This window comes from Lampris incognitus, chromosome 18 (genome assembly GCF_029633865.1).
Source record: "Lampris incognitus isolate fLamInc1 chromosome 18, fLamInc1.hap2, whole genome shotgun sequence".
Classification (NCBI taxonomy): Eukaryota; Metazoa; Chordata; class Actinopteri; order Lampriformes; family Lampridae; genus Lampris; species Lampris incognitus.
The window spans coordinates 14,548,639-14,569,599 of NC_079228.1; the positions used below are offsets into that span (position 1 = coordinate 14,548,639).

Sequence of the window (20,961 nt, forward strand, 5' to 3'; positions counted from 1 at the left end):
GATTTCATAACAAATGAACTGTGTGCTTCTTGATTATGTTGACCTTGGCAACACAGCTGGGCAATATATTGATATTGTGACATAAGACTAAATATGGTCTGCCTTATAGCTGAAATGTTGTCTTCCCTTGTCTTAAAGGCTGCGCTTACAGTAAAGTGACGTTTTTCTGAGCTTGGCCGTTTTGGCTGAGTGAGGTGAACAATGAATTCCTATAATCTCGGTCATCATAGCCACATTATTGATCATCTCAAAAATGTGTGTAAAAATATCATTAAAGCACCGTTAGTCATCCACAAAATATCACAGATATATGAGGGATTAGGACAAAAATGTTTTGATTTTGTCAACATCTCCCAGCCCTAAGCATGCAGTCCCAGTAGCCTAACAGCGCGTCTTCGTCACCTCCAAGACCAATCAGAAACATAGTAGCGAAACAACAAAGCTTGGTCTTAGACGTCGCAGCCGCTGTTCCAGAAGGTTTCCCATTTCCGCCCCCCGCCCCGCCCCGCCCCGCCCCGCCGAGTAAACATCGCCGAGTCTGCGCAGTGGTCCCCAAGTGTGCTACGTAACGGCGTCTGACGTCGCACGGCGGAACCCAGGAAGTGGATCGCGGGCTGTTGTTTTTGTCCGATTCGGCAGCGAGCCTCCGGAGTTGACCCTATTTAATTTACATTTCTTCTTCTTCTTGCGGGCCGGAATGGCAACGTTTATATCAGTCCCGTTAAAGAAATCCTCCGAGGTGGATCTGGTGAAACCGCTGTCGAAATTCATCACGGCGACGTATCCAGGTGTCGAGGAGCAAGCGGAGTATCTACGCGCCTTGGAGGAGTTGAACAAGCTCCGCAAGAACGCGTTGGGGAGGCCGCTGGACAAACACGAGAGCTCCCTGGAGGTCCTCCTGAGGTTTGACGACCCGTTGTTCCGCTTCACTTCTCCTCCCTTGCTTGCTTGCTGGCTTGCTTACTCGTTGCTTATCCACCTTAATACCCGAATAGGGAACAGCAAAAGTCGTTTTTGACGTACCCAGATGTGTGAGCTAGCGGCTACTGTTGTCTGCTAAAGTTAGTCAAGCTAACGCTAGTCCCTTTTTCTTCTTCTTCCTTCCTCGGCCTGCCTTTCCCACCCTTGTTAGGTATGAGTCATATTTCTGTCGGTATCTCGTTGCCACCGGCTCGGCAGCGTTGACACGGTCGTCTAAAATACACCGACCCACATTGTATGTATGTGTAATATTTACATGTTGGAAGCTGAATTGCCTGCGTCATCTGCCCGCGGGTCGTCGCTTGACCTGAGTATCAAGATGTTTTCTGCGACGAATCCGTCCAGAAGATCAGCAGACTTGTCAGCGTAGTGCAGACAATACTACGCAATGAGCGGTATTACCTCAGAAGCCGAAGAAGTGGTCAAAAGTGTAATATGACGTATGCCTCAGCAGACGTGGCTACTGACGTAACCGGCGAGGAGAGCTCCAGATCTTTCTCCTCAGAGTGCTCTTGTCCATATTTAGGTCCTCCAGTCCACTTTCAGCCACGTGAACGGCGTTGCATGGCAGAATACAGCGGTTTACCTTCTCAGCAGCCAGGGTCAGTTGGGTGGAGATGTGTGGATGGAGATATGTGGAATTAATAACTGTACTGGTGTACAAGTTGACAGAGAGGAAGGGAGCGGTGGTGACGTGGGCTGCGGGTTTGGCCGATGTGACCCTTACAAGCAGATGTGGTTATGATTGTTGGTTTTTAGACTTGCTTTGGCCATATAACACATAGCTTACATGCCATATATATATATATATATATATATATATATATATATATATATTTACAGAGCGTAGGAGTGCAAGTATGACTGATTTGCATAGAGGAACTATGTCAGGAATATAAATGAGATTTGTTTTATCAAAGTTCCTCATTGTATCCCTTGGTCCACCCACCATGGCCATATTTTTGATTTTACAGACATCGACTGTGCAGTCCTGTCTTGAAGCAAATCCGATATCATAAAAGGTGTATGGAAAAACTCCTTTACTATTAAGTTTGCACAAGAAAACCCAGATATGATGGGTTGAATATAAAAACCCTGCTCCATTCATCAATGATGTAAGCATGGCCTGGAATTTTCTCCCTCTTTCTTTTCTCTGTTAGATGTCTGTGACTCATCATTTTGTCTTTGCAAAGGGTTTCCCCAATATATGAGTAGTCAGCGATGTGCTGTGCGAGGGCCCATCCCACATTTTCCTGTACCATAACTTACCGTCTAACCACAGTGCTAAGTCAAACTGCCTGGCCATTGCCAAGACTCGACTTTATGTTAGACTCTGAAAGATAATGGTGCTTACTGAGATTTAATATGATGTGCGGGTGTGAGCCCAGCTGATAGGATTGGAGAGTGGCGAAGCTTTGAGTTGTGCAGAATGTTAGCTTTTCTTTCTGCTCAGCCACTGTGTGGTGTGGACTGGAGGATTTCTAGACTGAAACTACACACGGACAATCTATCTAACTGCAGCATGATATTGACCTTGCAGTGACTATTTCTGAATAGTGTTGTACGACAATAAACTTATTTCTTCTGTGCAACACAAGATGTACACGTCTACCAGGTCAAAGCAGGAAGATGGCTATAACTGTAAATAACCAATGATATCCATTGTGAGGCAAAAGCGACTACTCCCGGTGCCCTTGGTCAGATTATACATCATTTGTTTTTGTTTGTTAGGTGTCTGGCAACTATAGAATCTAAGTTTGTCATCGATCAATGAAAGCGGAGCGAAATGATGCACACAGGAGAAATTCTTGTCAGTAAACACTTAGCATGCGACTAAACTTGGAGGAAAGAGGTGGACGCTAGCGCAACTATGCTATTGACAGTGGGTGCCACAGCTGAATGTTAGCATTGTAACTCTTTGGCTGTCCCCTCGTCTCCTCCGCTAGCCATGTGCCAGGTAGCTATGGTGATAGGCCCTATCCCTTTCACAGGCCAGCAGGCAGACAACTATTGTGTTGCTGTGGTAACCATTGTTTGGTCCTGAACGTTTGTCTCCTCCCCTCCGTTTGCCAACCAAGAGGCACACCTCGTCTCTGTTTTCATGTGTGTCCTTCTGTCCCTGAAGGGGATCACTTCCCACAGAAAACCGGTCTTTGTTTTTGTTTGTTTGTTGTAGTCCACTCTGTACTCTTACCTGACTCTTACCAACTGGAAGTCGGGGATTTCCAGTCTAGACCTTCTGGATGTTTTCACTGCCTAAAATAGAGTGTCCCACATCGCTGGCACAGATAGGAGGTAGCGGCCACTGTTGCTGAGTAGGCACTGTTTTGTCAATCTGTGTGTCTGCAAGTATGCGTGTGCGCACTTCACGTCTGTGTGCACGCGCCCGTACACGCCAGTGTGTACTTGTCTTTCCCAATATTTTTCTCTGACTCACTGTCATTTGTCATGTGTTGAAAGCAGCCGAGTTTCTTCAACTCAGAATACACTGGTTAAGTCATACGCAGCGCTCGCTTTTAACCCAGTTGCTTGCTTGTAGATCATCTTTATGCTCTCATCCAAGTGTTTTGTGTGGCAAGCGTTGTTTTGCGCCACATTGTAACTTGTGATTTAGTGTGTCTGTCAAAGTAACATCCAAAATTAAAGCTGAAATCTGTGATTTACCCCAATCTATCCTTCCCTCTGGCAGCGAGCGCTATGAACAAGGTGGAGCAGCCATTGTGTGCCGTCAGCTCAACAGTAAACACTTCCCACCCTTGTAAAAATGGCGTTCTTGGACCAACGCTAACACAGACAATCTAATGTATTACAAACTACATCAAACCATATGGGAGTAATATTGATTGTAGAATGGGTAGATTAACCGTCCAAAAGAAGCATCATCACCTCATTTCAGTGCTTTTTCCTGTTTGAGAAGGAACGTGTTTGTCACCACACCAGTGCTCGTCCTGCCCAGTCAAAAATGTCAGCAGCATTATGTGGAGAAAGTCTCCAACCACAGTGAAGATGCCAGTTAGTATTATGTAACCTCACTCCATGGCCCAGATGGATAAAATAACTATGTATCAATGGAGAAAAATCACAGATTTTTAACTTGAATGAAGAAAAATAAAGAAAACCTATATTTTTTTAGTGTACATCAGAGCAACTGCAGCCCAATTTCCCATTTAGACTCAAACAGGGTTTAAATCTTATCCCCTTTTTTTCTGTTTTGCAGATACTATGACCAGCTGTGCGCTGTAGAGCCGAAGTTTCCCTTCTCTGAAAACCAGGTAATTGGCTAATTAATAGGTGTGTGCATGTGTGTTACACTTGCCAAGAAGAAGAAAAAAGACTTTAACAAAAAAATCTTTCTCTGCCCCTACAGCTCTGCTTAGCCTTCACATGGAAAGATGCCTTCGACAAAGGGTCGCTTTTTGGAGGCTCGGTGAAGCTCGGTAAGGGCAACCTCTTATCACGCGTGCTCGTATCAGTGCATGCACACCTTCAGGCAATGCCTCTACATACACACACACAATCTGACACTAACACAATAGTATTACTGTGCATGCTGCCACTACATGACAGCCTTTGAAAGTATGCCAATCCCATTTCATATTCCTATTTAGCGCTGCATTGGAAAACAGGACTGACAGGTTATGTCGCTGACATTTGTTGAGAAGTTGCCGCTGGAGTGTGTGTAGGTGTGAGACAGCGATGACCTGTGTGTCAGTTGTAATATGTGTGTGTGTGTGTGTGTGTGTGTGTGTGTGTGTGTGTTGCAGCCTTGGCGAGTCTGGGCTATGAGAAGACATGTGTGTTGTTTAATGGAGCGGCGCTGGCCAGTCAAATCGCCTCAGAGCAGAACCTGGACAGTGATGAGGGACTGAAGGCTGCAGCCAAATACTATCAGGTAGAACTGGCCCACATGTAGTCCAGTGCTAATACAGTGGAAACCACTTATCATGATCACAGGTATAGTGATCCATGGCTTATACTGACCAAAAGTCACCGGACCTAAGACTGTTTAAAAAATCTGGATATTGTGATCAAGCAGTCTACTTGAAGTGATCATTTTGTGTTTTTCATACATGGGAAATCAGAAAATCTCATTTTAAAATGTTTATATTTTCACTTAGTCACATAATACTGAACAGCACCACTACGAATCCTAAAATACACCTCCGAAATAATGATAGCCTAGAGTGGCAGAGACTTCCTTTCATTATCAGACCTCATCCTACTGTTATTAAAAATGTACTTTACGCAAGACTAAGTGATGTTACTTTAACCCATACTCTATTCTTGAATTCCTGGTTGAAGTATTTGAAGCAGTACACAATGCAGTTGCCAACAGTAGACTGCTGTCTTTCTGTCAATTAAATCCAGTAGAAGTTATATCTTGTTATACAACAGTTAGTTCCAACCAGGTCATTTGATTGGACAAGAGGCATTCCATGAGTGCTAATATTCAGTATAACAGCACTGGGACTTTTAACTATATGTATCACTCCGCCGCACAGGTGTTCTACTAATAACTGTTAATTAGGCTACATTAACAGTGTGTAGACCTATACAAAGTAGCAAGCTGTGCAGGAAAATGTTTGTGTTCAGGTTGCCTAGCAACGGTCCAAGTTCAAGAGCGCTGGAACTATTTGTTGGCGGAGCTAAATAAATTATTAAACAAACAAATTGTAATCTGTTGTCGCTTATTACTGTTAACTAATAAATGGCGATTGTAGAACTCTTGTATAAAAGCAATATCACACGAGAGGGAGTGCTGTTATACTGAATATCAGCACGGCTGTGATTATCTTCGGTACTCGGCCTGCGGCCTCGTATCTACGACCGACTCACAGCCGTGCTGATATTCAGTATAACAGCACTCCCTCTCGTGTGATATTGCTTAATTACATCATGTTTATTTAATGTGTCATCTCAAGTAGCTAATCATAAAAATAAAAAAAAACAACAACAACTTTGCTTAAAGTGATCGACTGCTTATAGTATTTATATCAGCCGGGACGGGTGTGGTCACTATTCGCAGTTTCCACTGAATCTCTTGTAAATGTTCCCTGACCTGCAACTGATTAACACCTTCTTCCCTTTTTATTATCACATACTAGAGTTACGCTCAAACATGGCACCATTAAAATACAGAAATGCATTTTGCTGATCAAACCTCAAGTATATTGGTATCAGGGTACCGTAATGAATGAAAGTACTGTTTTGTTCATATGTGTATTTATTTTTGCCGATTAAATATCAACCAGCATCCTAAGTTAATAGCAATATGATATGATTCTCATGATACGTGATGCCTCTGTATCCTTTGTGTCTGTCCATTTTTCCTCTCTCTCTGTTTACCAATCTCTTCTCTCTCCGTCTATCTAGTTGGCCAGTGGAGCATTTGGCCACATTAAGGACACAGTGCTGTCAGCTTTGAACAGGGAGCCCACCATGGACATCTCCCCTGAGACCACAGGCACCCTCAGCCTCATCATGCTCGCCCAGGCCCAGGAGGTCTTTTTCCTCAAAGCCACCTCAGGTACACACAGGACACACATGCGCAAACACATGTGGTATTCTCTTTTATGGTGCAGCCAAGCAGCGGTTACGCCACTGTACAACCAAACACAATGTAGTAGTTGAGGGGAAGTACGTGGAGTCTTGTGGTATGCATTACTCCTTAACACTAGAACGACCAACCCGGTCGTTATGACCGTTTGGATTTTCAAGGTTTAATAACTTAGTGGGGGAAAAAAAAAAGATACAGACCTGCCGCTCCCTGAATGCTCCTAAAGATGCATATATTTGCATTAATATGAGTTTCAGATCAATTGCACAAAAAAAAGTTATGATAAGATCTAGCTTAAACGACTGCACCTAATTTGCACGTGATCGTGTGCGCATCATTTCCCTTGCGAGGTTCATTGCTCTGTCCTAGAAACACACTAGCATCCTCCAGTGCAGAGTACCAGTCTAAACTTGATTTGTGATTATTGCCAACATGTCTGGGTACAGACGCCGTTTCAGACGCACCATGACTACCACCGAAGCGTTGCAGTATTTACAGGCGTTGGACAGTGGCCATTTTAAATTGTTTGAAAAATAGTATTAAAGTTGTTAAAATTTTAATTTTGGTGTCAGTTGTTTCCCTTACAGACATACTAACAAATGCATGCATGAATAACTCAATTGGGAATTTATCTTGACAGAATATTATAATAATATAATTAATATAATATAATTATAATATAATAATAATTAAAACCTGCGGTCATTTAGAACGCCCGTGGTCGTTTAAGGTAGGAGTGAAATGCCGGTCGTTCTAGTGTTAGGTCTTTCCAGCGCAGGACAGGAGAGAGGCTGAACTGTCTCTGAATGAACTGGTTTGTGGAAATGCAAACAGAAGGGCGAGCCAAATCAAACAGTTGTCTGATTCATATTGCAGCTGGTTCCGTTATTTATGCAGTGTCAAAGAAAAAAATTTAAGGCAGCTAGTGTCGTGTAGATTTTGGAACTGGAGTGACTTGTGCTGCACACTGTGTTTGATAAGCAAGCACAAGGTTAAAGGTCACTTTTAACCCGACAGATAAGATGAAAGACGCCATCATTGCGAAGCTGGCCAATCAGGCAGCAGACTTCTATGGCGATGCCTTTAAACAATGCCAGTACAAAGAGAATCTTCCCAAGGTATGTAAAGGAAACACGTACACACACACACACACACACACACACACACACACACACACACACACACACACACGTTAAATTCCTCACTCGCATACCGACACACACACATCCACATGCACTCATGTAGTGGGATATTCCGTCAGCACAGTAACTTTCAGCAATGGGAATCGCCGGTTCGAATCCCCGTGTTACCTCTGGCTTCGTCGGGCGTCTCTCCAGACACAATTGGCCGTGTCTGCGGGTGGGAAGCCTGCATATGTGGGTATGTGTCCTGGTCACTGCACTAGCGCCTCCTCTGGTCGGTCGGGGTGCCTGTTCGGGGGGAGGGGCAACTGGGGGGGAAAGCGTGATCCTCCCATGCGCTATGTTCCCCTGGTGAAACTCCTCACTGTCAGGTGAAAAGAAGCGGCTGACAACTCCACATGTATGGGAGGAGGCATGTGGTAGTCTACAGCCCTCCCCGGATCGGCAGAGGGGGTGGAGCAGCGACCGGGACGGCTCGGAAGAGTGGGGTAATTGGTGAAAAGATACAATTGGGGAGAAAATGGGGGGGGGGCATTGGCAGGTGTACCACCTACATTTACAGTATGATGAAGATGTGCACACAGTCTGGATTGCGTCCGCTTGATTGTCTTTGAGTGAGTGATTGTGGGTAATATGTGTACATTATGTCTGTGTGTTCTTGTGAGAAACACAACTGAAGAGTGGTACTCAGGCTGTGGGACTGTCCAAAGCCCAACTTCTGTCTGTCCTCATTGGTCCGTTTTTGTTCTGTTTTCATTCTGTTTTTTTTTTTGTTTTTTTTTTCCTCTCTTTTAAACTGCATTTTGATGAGCTTGTTCTCACCGTACTGATCGGTTTCCTTCCATCTAATGATGGGTTTCCTGTAGGGGTTTCCTGTGAGCTCTTACTGACCTGTCTCACAGCATGACCACTAAACACACACCACACACACCCACAAATACCCCGGCCTCCACTTCAGAGCCAGATAAGGAATCATTTGACAAATCGGAGGAGAATGAAAAGAAAAAAGCATCGCATCTGTGGTCAGAAACTCTTCCGCTTTTGCTCTTTCGTGTCCTGCTGGTGTGTGATAAGACCGTGTGCCGGACCTGTTTCTCCAGTCACCTGTCACGCCCGGCATCTGTGCACGAATCGATTTTCATATGTTTGTAAGGGGGCATTTCAAGCTTAAATCAGGTGTGTGTATGCAACTGTGCATGCGTGCGTGTGTGGGAGCAGGGAAGGGAAACAGGTGTCAGGGTATTGGGATCATTTGAGCTGCTGCCTCAGCCCCCAACCCCCCCACTTTCCGCCTGATAACAAATCAATACACATGCGCCCATACTTGGCTAGGGAAGGTTTGAGCAGATGTTGCTGGAAAGTTAATACACTCATGGCCTGTTCTGTTCTCTTTCTCGTTGTCTTCCCTTCTTCCTGCATCCCTCGTGGTGGCGGTGGTGCTGGTGGTGTTTGGTTTGTGTGTGTGTTTGTGTGTGTGCGTGCACTCCCAACTGCCTGTGCCCTGTACATGGTTGGCTTTTGTAACGTCACTTGTGATTTGACCTTGCTGGTGTGCGTCTGTGTCGTTTTGTTGTTTGCCTTGCCATTTTGTGGGTGTGTGTGTGTGTGTGTGTGTGTGTGTGTGTGTGTGTGTGTGTGTGTGTGTAAACATATATATCTATATACCTGTTTGTGTCTGCCTGTGTGTGTTGCTCTGTGGTTGCCTCTCCCTGGTTAGTATTTTTATTTTCAGGAAGTGCTGCCGGTGTTGGCAGCAAAGCACTGCATCATGCAGGCGAATGCTGAACTGCACCACAGCATCCTGGCCAAGCAGAAGAAGCGGTTCGGAGAGGAAATCGCTCGCCTGCAGGTAAGAAGCATTTGCACGGCCGACACATACGGTCCCACGCTGTCTCAACTCATCCGTTGCACGTAGACCAGGCTCGGTGTTTTCGGTTTTCGTTTTACCGATTTTCACCGAAAAATACCCAGATGTTTTTTTAAAGGAGCAACTCGGTTTAAACTGATTTTCACCAGGATTTTATGTTTCCACGGATCCAAAAGTTGTCCTGTTCGTGTGAGGTTATGTAACAGTGTCTTCATGTGGCGAAATTGGGCTGAGCCTCGCACATAGAGCAGGAAGCTCTCTGTTGTGATGGTCACCCTTTTGTTTTTATTCGAGTGGAGGAGGCAACAGGTGTTGAGGACCTCGGGTAGTGTCTAAAAATTGTGAATTGAACTGGCTTCCAGGTTTTTCTACAATGCTTCTACAGTGTTCTACATGATTTGCAGATGACTCCATCCTCCCTTCCTTCCCTCCGTCCTGCCCTTTGCATTTCTCTCTCGGTCCCTCTAGCACGCGGCGGAGCTGGTGAAGACGGTGGCGTCCCGTTACGATGAGTACGTGAGCGTCAAGGACCTAAGTGACAAGATCAACCGCGCCCTGACTGCTGCCAAGAAAGACAATGACTTCATCTACCACGACCGCGTGCCCGAAGTCAAGGACCTGGAGCACATCGGCAAGGCGGCGCTAGTCAAGGCCACCGTCATCACACCCCCGCTCAGCCAGAAATTCACTGGTGGGGAACACAGGGATACAGAAAATCCACACACACACACTCCACTTCTCAAACAGACGTTGTTTGAATGTAGGCAGGAAGATTTTGGGCGGCAGTTGAACATTGGCTGTTTCTGATAGGCGACAGTTCAGCAGATTCCTTTTCTGTTTTGGTCCTGATTATGGCACATTAAAGAAAAGCACAACAGTCAAGACACCCAGTCACCTCATTTTTGCAATTCCACAAATACCACAAACCACAAAGGATACTTAACAAGATTCAGAGGCAGTTTTTATCGTGGCAGTTTTTGTATGGTGCTATGCTGAATATGGAGCTGCCAGGCAAGAGGAAAAGAGGAAGGCCAAAGAGGAGGTTTACGGATGTGGTGAGAGAGGACATGCAGGTGGCTGGTGTGACAGAGGAAGATGCAGAGGACAGAAAGAGATGGAAACGGATGATCCGTTGTGGCGACCCCTAATGGGAGCAGCTGAAAGTAGTAGTAGTAGTAGTAGTAGTTTTTGTATGGTGCTCTGTGACAGCTGAAGGTTCTAGGCCCTCCTTGTTTAATTCCTCCCACATCTGAACTCGTCCTCTAGCTAAGCTTGTCACCTCAAACTTTAAAGGTGGCAGTGATGAGCTTTGTCTGTAACTCTGTTTTTTTTGGTTTTTTTTTACCAATTTGGGTCTTTTTAAAAACGGTTTGCGCTTGAAACTCATTGGACTGCGTATGTGTGTGTGTCTCCTCAGATCTGTTTGAGAAGATGGTACCCATGGCGGTGCAGAAATCCATGAGTGTGTACAGCCAGAGGAAGGCTGAGACTGTCAACAGACTTGTGGGAACCATGAGGGAGGCCACCAACCTCTGCAATGGGTATAATATATGTGTGTTGGTGTTGCTGTGCATGTGCACTGTGTCTGTACTCTGTATTTACAGCCATGTGTGGGCTGGTCTGTTTGGATGTCTGTGTATTTTAATGTTAGTGTGCGCACAGGCGTGCCTGTTTGAGTAGATGGGTATTGCTGCTTGTACATGTATTTTGGAAAAAGTGGTGCCCTAAATCAGTGTTTCCCAACCCAGTCCTCAAGGAACCCCTATCCTGCAGATTTTCTTTGCAACACTGAATAGGTACCTGTTTGTAGTTATTCAATCAATCAGCAGTGAATTATGTCAGCTGTTGCACATCTTTCATAATTAAGTGCTGTGAAATGATCGGTTGAGTAAGTACAAGCAGGGCTACCTATGCAGGGTTACAATGAAAATCTGCAGGGTAGAGGTTCCTTGAGGACTGGGTTGGGAAACGCTGCCCTGAATATCTGAATAAAGCCTCTTTTAAGTCTACTATATGTAAAACCACAGCAAAGAACTAGCTCCACAGTGTTTTCAGGGTTTGTTTTCTACACAGCTAAAACAGTCACGTCATCAACGTTGATATTTATGTTAATACTCAAAATAGAGTACTGATACCTTTTAATGCGGTGACCAGCAATGAATAATCCTGAGAGGTGTTGCGTTACCATCCGTCAGGGTGTTGGCATCCCTGAACCTGCCAGCGGCATTGGAGGACCTGTCAGGAGATTCTATCCCACAATCCATTGCTGAGAAGGCCAGGGCCATCGTTCAGCAAGGGGGACTACAGAGCATTGAACAGCTAATCAAAGACCTGCCAGACCTGCTGACCCGTAACAGAGAGATTCTGGATGAGGTTGGTGGTGTATATATACACACACACACGCTGCTATTTGCCTTTGTAGAAAGGAATAATATTAACATTTCGTATTGAACTCCAGAATTGTCCACACGAGTTCAGTCATGAAGTATGTACACAGTGTATGAGCCAAAGAATCTCTGCAGATGTGTCAAGGTTCACTACGAGCATGGGTTGTCAGTGGCATTTGTATGTGTTCTGCTAATGAAGTTGGGTGTGTGTGTCTTTGTCTATCAGTCTCTGAAGATGCTGAATGATGAAGAAACAACAGATAGCGAACTAAGGACCAAGTTCAACCAGCGCTGGAACAGAACTCCCTCTGGGGACCTTTATAAGCCCCTCCGTTCAGGTACACACAGGGGTTAAAGTGGGATTTTGCAGTTGGGGGAACCCTTAGATGGGCGGCACGGTGGCGCAGTAGTTGGTGTGGTTGCCTCTCAGTAAGAAGGTCCTGGGTTCGAGCCCCGGGGTAGTCCAACCTTGGGGGTCGTCCTGTGTGGAGTTTGCGTGTTCTCCCCGTGTCTGCGTCGGTTTTCTCCCACAGTCCAAAGACATGTAAGCCAGGTGTATCGGCCATACTAAAATTGTCCCACATGGAATGGAACGGAACCCTTAGATCTGATGGAGCAGTGCAGCAGGGAAAAATGACTCACCTCAAAATAACTTCCAATTTGATTTGTACTGTGAGCTCCGGTGAACTTGTTTGGTCTGTGCTGCTACTCTACTGCTGTGCTGCTGCTGTGGCTCTTAGGTTTACTGTTCTTTGTGGATTTAGCCAACTGCATTCTACAATATATTAGGAGATGTTACATGGGCTATCATACTATCATGGCTGCTTTCCAACCCCTAGCCATAGTATAAAAGTGGAATTTGGCAATTGATATTCAAGAGTGTCCATCCATCCATTATCCAAACCGCTTCAGCTTACATTCAGAACTTGACTGCTACCTGGACCTAACCTAACAGTGACCCACAGCCTGCCCTGCACCATACCGGATAGTCCATTACTGTAAACTTTACCACAATATTGCAAACTACCCAGTTCCATAGCCTGCACTTTTTTAAACTGTCCAGTATTCCCACACAGCCTTTGAATAACACAAAAAATTATTATCATTTAATTTGTCAAACATTTCAGAATTTGAATTAATCAGATAACATCAAAAAAACATCATGTACATATCCACTGTCTGATTAAAAAAAACAAAATGAATGACATTACTTTCGCAAGTTTTAAATTTCTTCCAGTTTATCAAATGTCATTTGCTGCGCAGTCCTTACGCTTGAAAATAATCCTTCTTCTCTTTCTCACAACTTTCTCCGTCTCTGAGAGTGAAGTTATCACACATTAATGTTAATAATGTACTTCTAACTGGGAAATACTCATCCCAATTTGAGGGCACTTTATGCTCCTCACCCCCGTGCTAGCTCTGCATCGGAGCGGGACGTAACGTCAACTCTAGCTAGCTAAGCTAGCCGAAGTGCTAGCCGAAGTGTCAGCTACTGTATTGGTAACTAGCAAGACAGATAGCCGAGGTTGTACATAAAACACCCTGTGCATTTGCTGGTATTTGTTGAGCTGTGTTTGACGCGTTGCGTTTGAAATGACCTACCATTCCAGAAAAAAGCAACTTCATTTACGCTCGTTCCCCCTCTGTAGCTAGATAGATGCTGACCATAAGTACCATGACCGCGGGTGTATCGACGCCTGCTGAAGGGAAGGGATGACAATGGAAAAAGGATCTGTGTTAAATGTGGGGGCGGAGCTGTGGGGTGACATTACTCTCTGATTTGTTGAGTGAGCATCTCGATGCCGTCAGCTGGAAGGAACACCAGGCTGCAGCACACGGAAAATGAACCCGCTTGACATTATTATGTATGAAACTCCCAATCAGATTTACTTACTTATTAGTCGAAGGGGCCGGAACGCCATTCCGGGTCATTCAGGCCCACTTTAACCCTTGGGTACACACGTGCACATAAAGATACAAAGCTGTCACACATGTTTGCTTAGCCTGCATATATGTTCAGCTAGGAAGATGTGAAGATCATTGTTTCAAATGGTGGCGGTTTAAATAATCTAGCTTCTCTCTCTCTCTCTCTCTCTCTCTCTCTTTCTGTTTCTGTGTGTCTTTCTCTTTCCGTCCCTGCAGAGGGCACCGATTTCCGCAACATGCTGGACAAGGCGGTGCAGGCAGACCAGGTGGTGAGGGAGCGCTACAACACCCACTGTGACATGATCGCCCTGCTGTGTAAACCAGAGAACGAGCTCATCGCCGCCATCCCCTCCGCCAACCCTGCCAAGACACTGCAAGGCAGCGAGGTCTGTCTCTCTGTTGCCATATGTGTCCCTGCTTCTTTCTGCATCCTGTCTGTGTTTAGCTGTTTGCAACTGTCTTTGCTGGAGAGGGAAAAAATAAAAAACGCTCATATTTGTCAGAAAAGAATTAAAGTGGAGTTAAGGGAGGTTTTAGTGGGTAGGGTCGGGGTAACCTCGTCCAAACACATTTAGTGTGCCACGTGACCACACAATTACTGCAAAACAAACACCTGTCTTGCCATGAGTGGTGCCATTTGTTATTAGTCTTGCTGACTTTGCAAGCTGACTTTGCACTGACTGCCTTCAGTTTGGCCTTTGGTTTAAGAGACAGTCTAGACTGTGTCATGCTCTTAGTTTCTGTTGCATATGCAGGGGTCCCATGTCGAACTTGTTTTAGATAGGTTAGGGTTCAGGGCTCAGGGAATTAATAGAAGTGAGTAAAACATACCCAAAACTGCATCACTGTGCATATGTGTGTCTTTTGAAGTACACATTTGCATTAGTGCGTCTTCTGATCCTGTGTGCGTGTGTCTGCGTCCTTCTTTCCCAGGTAGTAAACGTGCTGCGCTCCCATTTGGCCCAGCTCAACGAGGTGAAGAAGGAGAGAGAGAGTCTGGAGGCAGAGATCAAGGCCGTGACCTTTGACATGACCTCCAGTTTCCTGACAGCCCTGGCCCAGGACGGGGCCATCAACGAGGAGCAGCTGTCACTTGGCCAGCTGGACCAATCATATGGAGCCTACAACCAGAGGGTACAGGCCAGCCTCCGTCGACAGGAAGAGCTGCTGGGAGAAGTACAGGTACACATGCACAGAATCACAAACTCGTTTAAAAAGAAGCACTGATGGCTCTTCGTGTTGGAGCTGCAGTGGTGAGAGGCTGAGTTGTACCAAAGCAACATACTGAATTTTTACCTGCTAGCTTGTCTTCTGTAGACTTCCTTGTGAGTAAATAAAGTATCACAAAACATTATTATACATAAAGAACTAATATCTAAGAGCACAAATACTCATTCAGCAACACATTTTAACATAAAGGTGCATGGATAAAGTTTAAAAAGGCTTAGAATACCTTTTGACACAAATAAGTCCATTTGTATATGACTGTTTTTGATAGAATGGGGTGAATACATTTGCTTATACCAATATGTTATAAACATGACATGGCAAAATGAATAAATTTGGTCACCAACTCAAAGAATTACATCCGACTGCTTATCAGAAGAGTTTTTCATTTTTAAGTAGCGCTCTTCTTTTGGGCTTAGAAACACCTCAGAAACCTACACGGTGACACGGCAAGAATTTAACCTTTTGAAACTGTGATCCTCTGCCAGACTTCCCATCAGGAGTTCAGCAGTCTTAAGCAGTCCAACTCTGAGGCCAACGACCGGGAGGAGGTTCTGAAAAAGCTGGCCTCGGCCCACGACAGCTATGTGGAGATTAGCAACAACCTGCGCGAAGGCACCAAGGTACCTACCACACGGCAGAAAAGTCAAGGGAATCAGAACCATATTTATCAACCAAGTAGATGTGTACTTATGAGAAATTCATCCGGGGTTGTTTTAAAATGACCACATTAAATGTAACATCAGTACTAGTGAGCAAGATGATGATAGAATGTTAGGAAATGATGGTTCTCCACTATATGACACAAACTTGATAACTGTTAACTGTCGGGTTAACAAGTAACTTTGACTGCACTGGTGGAGGTTTTGTAGGTCAGAAGTAGCATATAAGGGCGTCCGGGTGGAGTGGCGGTCTCTTCCGTTGGCTACCAACACGGGGATCAGTGGTTCGAATCCCCGTGTTACCTCCGGTTTGGTTGGGCGACTCTACAGACATAATTGGCCATGTCTGCGGGTGGGAAGCCGGATGTGGATATGTATCCTGGTCACGCCACTAGCGCCTCCTCTGCTCGGTCGGAGCACCTGTTTGGGGGGGGGGGGGGGGACTGGGGGGAATAGCGTGATCCTCCCATGCGCTACATCCCACTGACGAAACTCCTCACTGTCAGGTGAAAAGAAGCGGCTGGCGACTCCACATGTATCGGAGGAGACGTGGTAGTCTGCAGCCCTCCCCGGATCAGCAGAGGGGGTGGAGCAGAGCTCAGAATGGCTCGGAAGAGTGGGGTAATTGGCTGGGTACATTTGGAAAGAAAACGGGGGAATCCACACATAAAAAGTAACATATAAAAGAGAAGCACTGCTAGCATATACACCGATCAGTCAAAACGTTAAACCCACTGACAGGTAAGTGAATAACATTATCTCGTTACAATGGCACCTGTCAAGGGGTGGGATATATTAGGCAGCAAGTGAACAGTCGCTTCTTGAAGTTGATGTGTTGGAAGCAGGAAAGATTGGCAAGCAAAAGGATCTGAGCGACTTTGACAGGGACCAAATTGTGATGGCTAGACGACTGAGTCAGAGCATCTCCAAAACAGCAGGAATTGTGAGGTTTTCCTAGTATGCAGTGGTCAGTACCTACTAAAAGCGGTCCAAGGAAGGACAACCGGTGAACCGGCGACAGGGTTATGGCGCCCAAGGCCCATTGATGCATATGAGGAGCGAAGGCTAGCCCGTCTGGTCCGATCCCACAGAAGAGTTACCGTAGCTCAAATTGTGAAAAAAAAATGTTAATGCCGGGCGTCCGGGTGGCGTTGCAGTCTATTCCGTTGCTTACCAACATGGGTATCGCCGGTTTGAATCCCCGCGTTACCTCCGGCTTGGTCGGGCGTCCCTACAGACACAACTGGCTGTGTCTGCGGGTGGGAAGCCAGATGTGGGTATGTGTCCTGTTCGCTGCACTAGTGCCTCCTCTGGTTGGTCGGGGCGCCTGTTCGGGGGGAGGATGAACTGGGGGGGAATAGCGTTATCCTCCCACGTGCTACATCTCCCTGGTGAAACTCCTCACTGTCAGGTGAAAAGAAGCAGCTGGTGACGCCACATGTATTGGGAGGAGGCATGTGGTAGTCTGCAGCCCTCCCCGGCTTGGCAGAGGGGGTGGAGCAGCAACCGGGACGGCTCGGAAGAGTAGGGTAATTGGCCAAAAATACAACTGGGGTGGAAAAGGGGGGGGGGGGGTCCAAAGGGAAAAAAATGTTAATGCTGACTATGATAGACAGGTGTCAGAACACAGTGCATCACAGCTTGCTGCATATGGGACTGTGTAGCCACAAACCCGAGTGCCCATGATGACCCGTGTCCACCGCTGAAAGCACCTACAATGGGCAGAACTGGACCATGGAGTAATGGAAGAAGATGGCCTGGTCTGATGAATCACATTTTCTTTTACATCATGTGGACAGCCAGGTGCGTGTGTGTCGTTTACCGGGTGAAGAGATGGCACCAGGATGCACTATGGGAAGAAGGCAAGCTGGTGGAGACGGTGTGATGCTCTGGGCAATGTTCTGCTGGGAAACTTTGGGTCTTAGCATTCATGTGGATGTTACTTTGACACACCACCTACCCAAAGATTGTTGCAGACCAAGTACACCCCTTCATGGTAACGGTATTCCCTGATGGCAGTGGCCTCTTTCAGCAGGATAGTGCGCCCTGCCACACTGCAAAAATTGTGCAGGAATGGCTTGAGGAACATGACAAAGAGTTCAAGTTGTTGTCTTGGCCTCCATGTTCTCCAGATCTCAATCCAATTGAGCATCTGTGGGATGTGCTGGAATAGCAAGTCCGATCCATGGAGGCCCCACCTCGCAACTTTCAGGACTTTAGTCTCTTGCTGCCAGATACCAGAGGACAGTAGGTAGATTAGATGGTAAGCGAACAATCAGTTCTCGTAGTCAATGTGTTGGATGCAAGAAAAGTGGGCAGGAGCAAAGACCTGAGCAACTTTGACAGTGGCCAAATTGTTATGGCCAGATGACAGAGTCAGAGCATCTCTCAATCGGCAAGGCTTGTGGGGTGCTCCCGGTCGGCAGTGGTAATTACCTACTGCCAATGGTCCGTGGAGGGCAAACCACAAACCGACAACAGGGTGTTGAGCGCCCAAGGCTCATCAATGCATGAGGGCAATGAAGGCTATCCCTTCTGGTCTAAACCGATAAGACGGTCTACTGTGGCACAAGTCACAGAAAATTGTAATGATGGATAACAAGAGGAATGTATCACAACACACAGTGCATCACACCCTGCTGCGTAGCCGCAAACTGCTCAGAGTGCCCATGATGACCCCTGTCCACCATTGAAAGAGCCGACAATGAGCACACGAGCATTGGAACTGGACCTTGGAACAGTGGAAGAAGTTCGCCTGGTCCGATGACTCCCATTTTCCTTTAGATCATGTGGATGGCCATGTACGTGTGTGCCGTACCTTGGGAAGTGATGACACCAGGATGCACTGTGGGTAAATGACAAGCCGGTGGAGGGAGTGTGATGCTCTGGGCAACGTTCTGCCGGGAAACCCTGGGTCCATCCATTCATGTGGACGTCAATTTGACACGTACCACCTACCTAAACATCGTTGCAGACCAGGTACACCCCTTCATGGCAATGGTATTCCCTGATGGCAGTGGCTTCTATCAGCAGGATAATGCGCCCTGCCACACTGCACACATTGTTCTGGGAATGGATTGGGGAACATGATGGAAGTGTTCAAGGTGTTGCCCTGGCCTCCAAATTCTCAAGATCTCAATCTGATTGAGTGTCTGTGGGATGTGCTGGACCGACAAGTATGATCCACGGTGGCTCCACCTCACAACTTACAAAACTTGTGTGTGTGTGTGTGTGTGTGTGTGTGTGTGTGTGTGTGTGTGTGTGTGTGTAATATTAATAATCTTTGCTTATTTTTGGTCTCTTATGCCTTTTTTTTTCAGTTTTATAACGACTTAACAGAGATCCTGCTCAAGTTCCAGAACAAGTGCAGCGACATTGTCTTTGCCCGCAAGACAGAACGTGATGAACTGCTGAAGTATGTAACACACTGGTGATGATAGCCAACATATTTTCCCCCAGATTTGTAGTCAGTACAGCTCACATTGACAAGGAAAGTTATACTACCTATTCGCACTGGCCACACATATGGACAAGTACAGGTCTCCAAAAGTGAATACTAAATTGCAAATGCAGTTATTTTCTAGATCAGGGTAAGAAATGAGCCCAGATGATGAATTTTCATTGCATGCAGTTTTTTTTCTTCCTGCACTTTCTCAGCTGTAGGGGCGGGTGGGAGGCGTCAGTGCAGCTAAATGAATGTTAGTCTCTTTCCGGTTGTCTCGTGATGTTGTGATGCTGATTTCTAGGGAGCTGCAGCAGAGCATCGCACGAGAGCCCAGCGCACCATCCTTCAATGTTCCTGCCTACCAGAGTAACCCCATCCCTGCTGCTGCCACCGGCCCGACCCCCGCACCCAGGACCGTTTTTGTGAGTAGCCAATGATAACGACTCAGATGCAATTCAGAAGCAGTGCTGATGGTTTAAACGTTGACCTCGCTTTCTCCCTTGTTCTCCTTACCTGCCTATCCTGTTATCTCTCTCTCTTTTCCATCTTCCCCTATTCCCAGTCAACACCCCAGCAGCAGCCCCAGGCAAAGCCTCAGCCCCCGGCCAGACCCCCCCCTCCGAACTTTAGCCCCCAGGCAGCCCCCATCACCCCCAGCAACCCACCTCCCAACGCCCCTACCGCAGGCAACCCCCAACCTGTGGCCCCGCCATCTCAGGCCCAGGGACCGCCATACCCCACCTACCAGGGCTACCCAGGGTGAGTTATCCATCATCATTTCCCGTTCATCCTGTTTCTCTCCTTAACAGCGAAGTTGGGGTGTGGTAAACAGCTCCTCAATCAGATCCACTTCTGTTAAGCTACAAGATTAATGTTGACAGGGTCTTGACAATGTAATTGAAGTGTTATTAAATCAAAACCAAATGAATATCTGGTCAGTGGAAATGATTTGCCACCCACTGTGTCAATAGTCTGAACATCCATGGGTGTCTCCAGTGAGTTGGCAGCATTTTTTTTTCCAGTGAAGTTGAACATGAAGAAATTGACCTCACATTTCTCTCTTAACTAGCATTCAAAGGCTCTTGAAACATCTGTGATACAACTTGATGAAAGTTGCAGACAGACAGCCTAACACTGGTTTGTGTCCTCATTATGTGTGTGCAGGTTACTACCAGATGTCTTATGGGCTACAATCCCTATGCTTACGGCCAGTACAGCATGCCCTATATGCCCTACCAGGCAACTCCAGGACAGGGGGGCTACCCCGGAGCCCCCCCAGCCGGACAGCCATACCCAGGCTACCCCCCAGCAGCCCCCCCAGCAACAGCCCTACTATCCCCAACAATAACTCTCCCCCATATATTCCCCTTCGCTCACCCCTTAACTCAAACTGGAGAGAACTTAATACCCCCAGCAATAATAGTCACTCCATTGCTGCCCCACCAACCAAATCTTCCTCTTTCATCCTTCTCTCCCATTAATGATAGCCATATCAATCCAAGTTAAGGGGGACCAAAACAGCTGCTTTTGCATTTCTTAACCCCCAGTTTTGCTGTCCATCTGTCATTGAAGCCCCCACCCAACCCCCACTCATCCTCTTTACTGGTTTGCACTCTGACATCTCTTCAGCTCCCATCTCCCCTCGCTCACCCCTTGCACTAACTCCCTCCTCTCACCTATACCTTTCTTTTCCCCTTTTTTTTTTTTTTTTTAGTAAATTACTCCTCTAATAATTTTGATTCTATAATTTAAATCTTAACTGGTTTC

The 20,961-nt window shown here is 46.3% G+C and overlaps 1 protein-coding gene across 1 annotated transcript; it reads left to right on the forward strand.

Moving 5' to 3' along the window:
* Positions 1–594: 594 nt before the first annotated feature.
* Positions 595–20,705, forward strand: pdcd6ip (programmed cell death 6 interacting protein). The gene is given in 19 exon segments (XM_056298331.1): positions 595–903; positions 4,199–4,253; positions 4,349–4,418; positions 4,746–4,873; positions 6,355–6,508; positions 7,556–7,656; positions 9,413–9,529; positions 10,016–10,238; positions 10,965–11,088; positions 11,743–11,920; positions 12,161–12,272; positions 14,077–14,246; positions 14,794–15,042; positions 15,576–15,710; positions 19,070–19,164; positions 19,496–19,616; positions 19,757–19,977; positions 20,370–20,490; positions 20,492–20,705. Coding segments are annotated over 19 exon segments (2,631 nt in total). The 5' UTR covers positions 595–697; the 3' UTR covers positions 20,543–20,705.
* Positions 20,706–20,961: the final 256 nt, after the last annotated feature.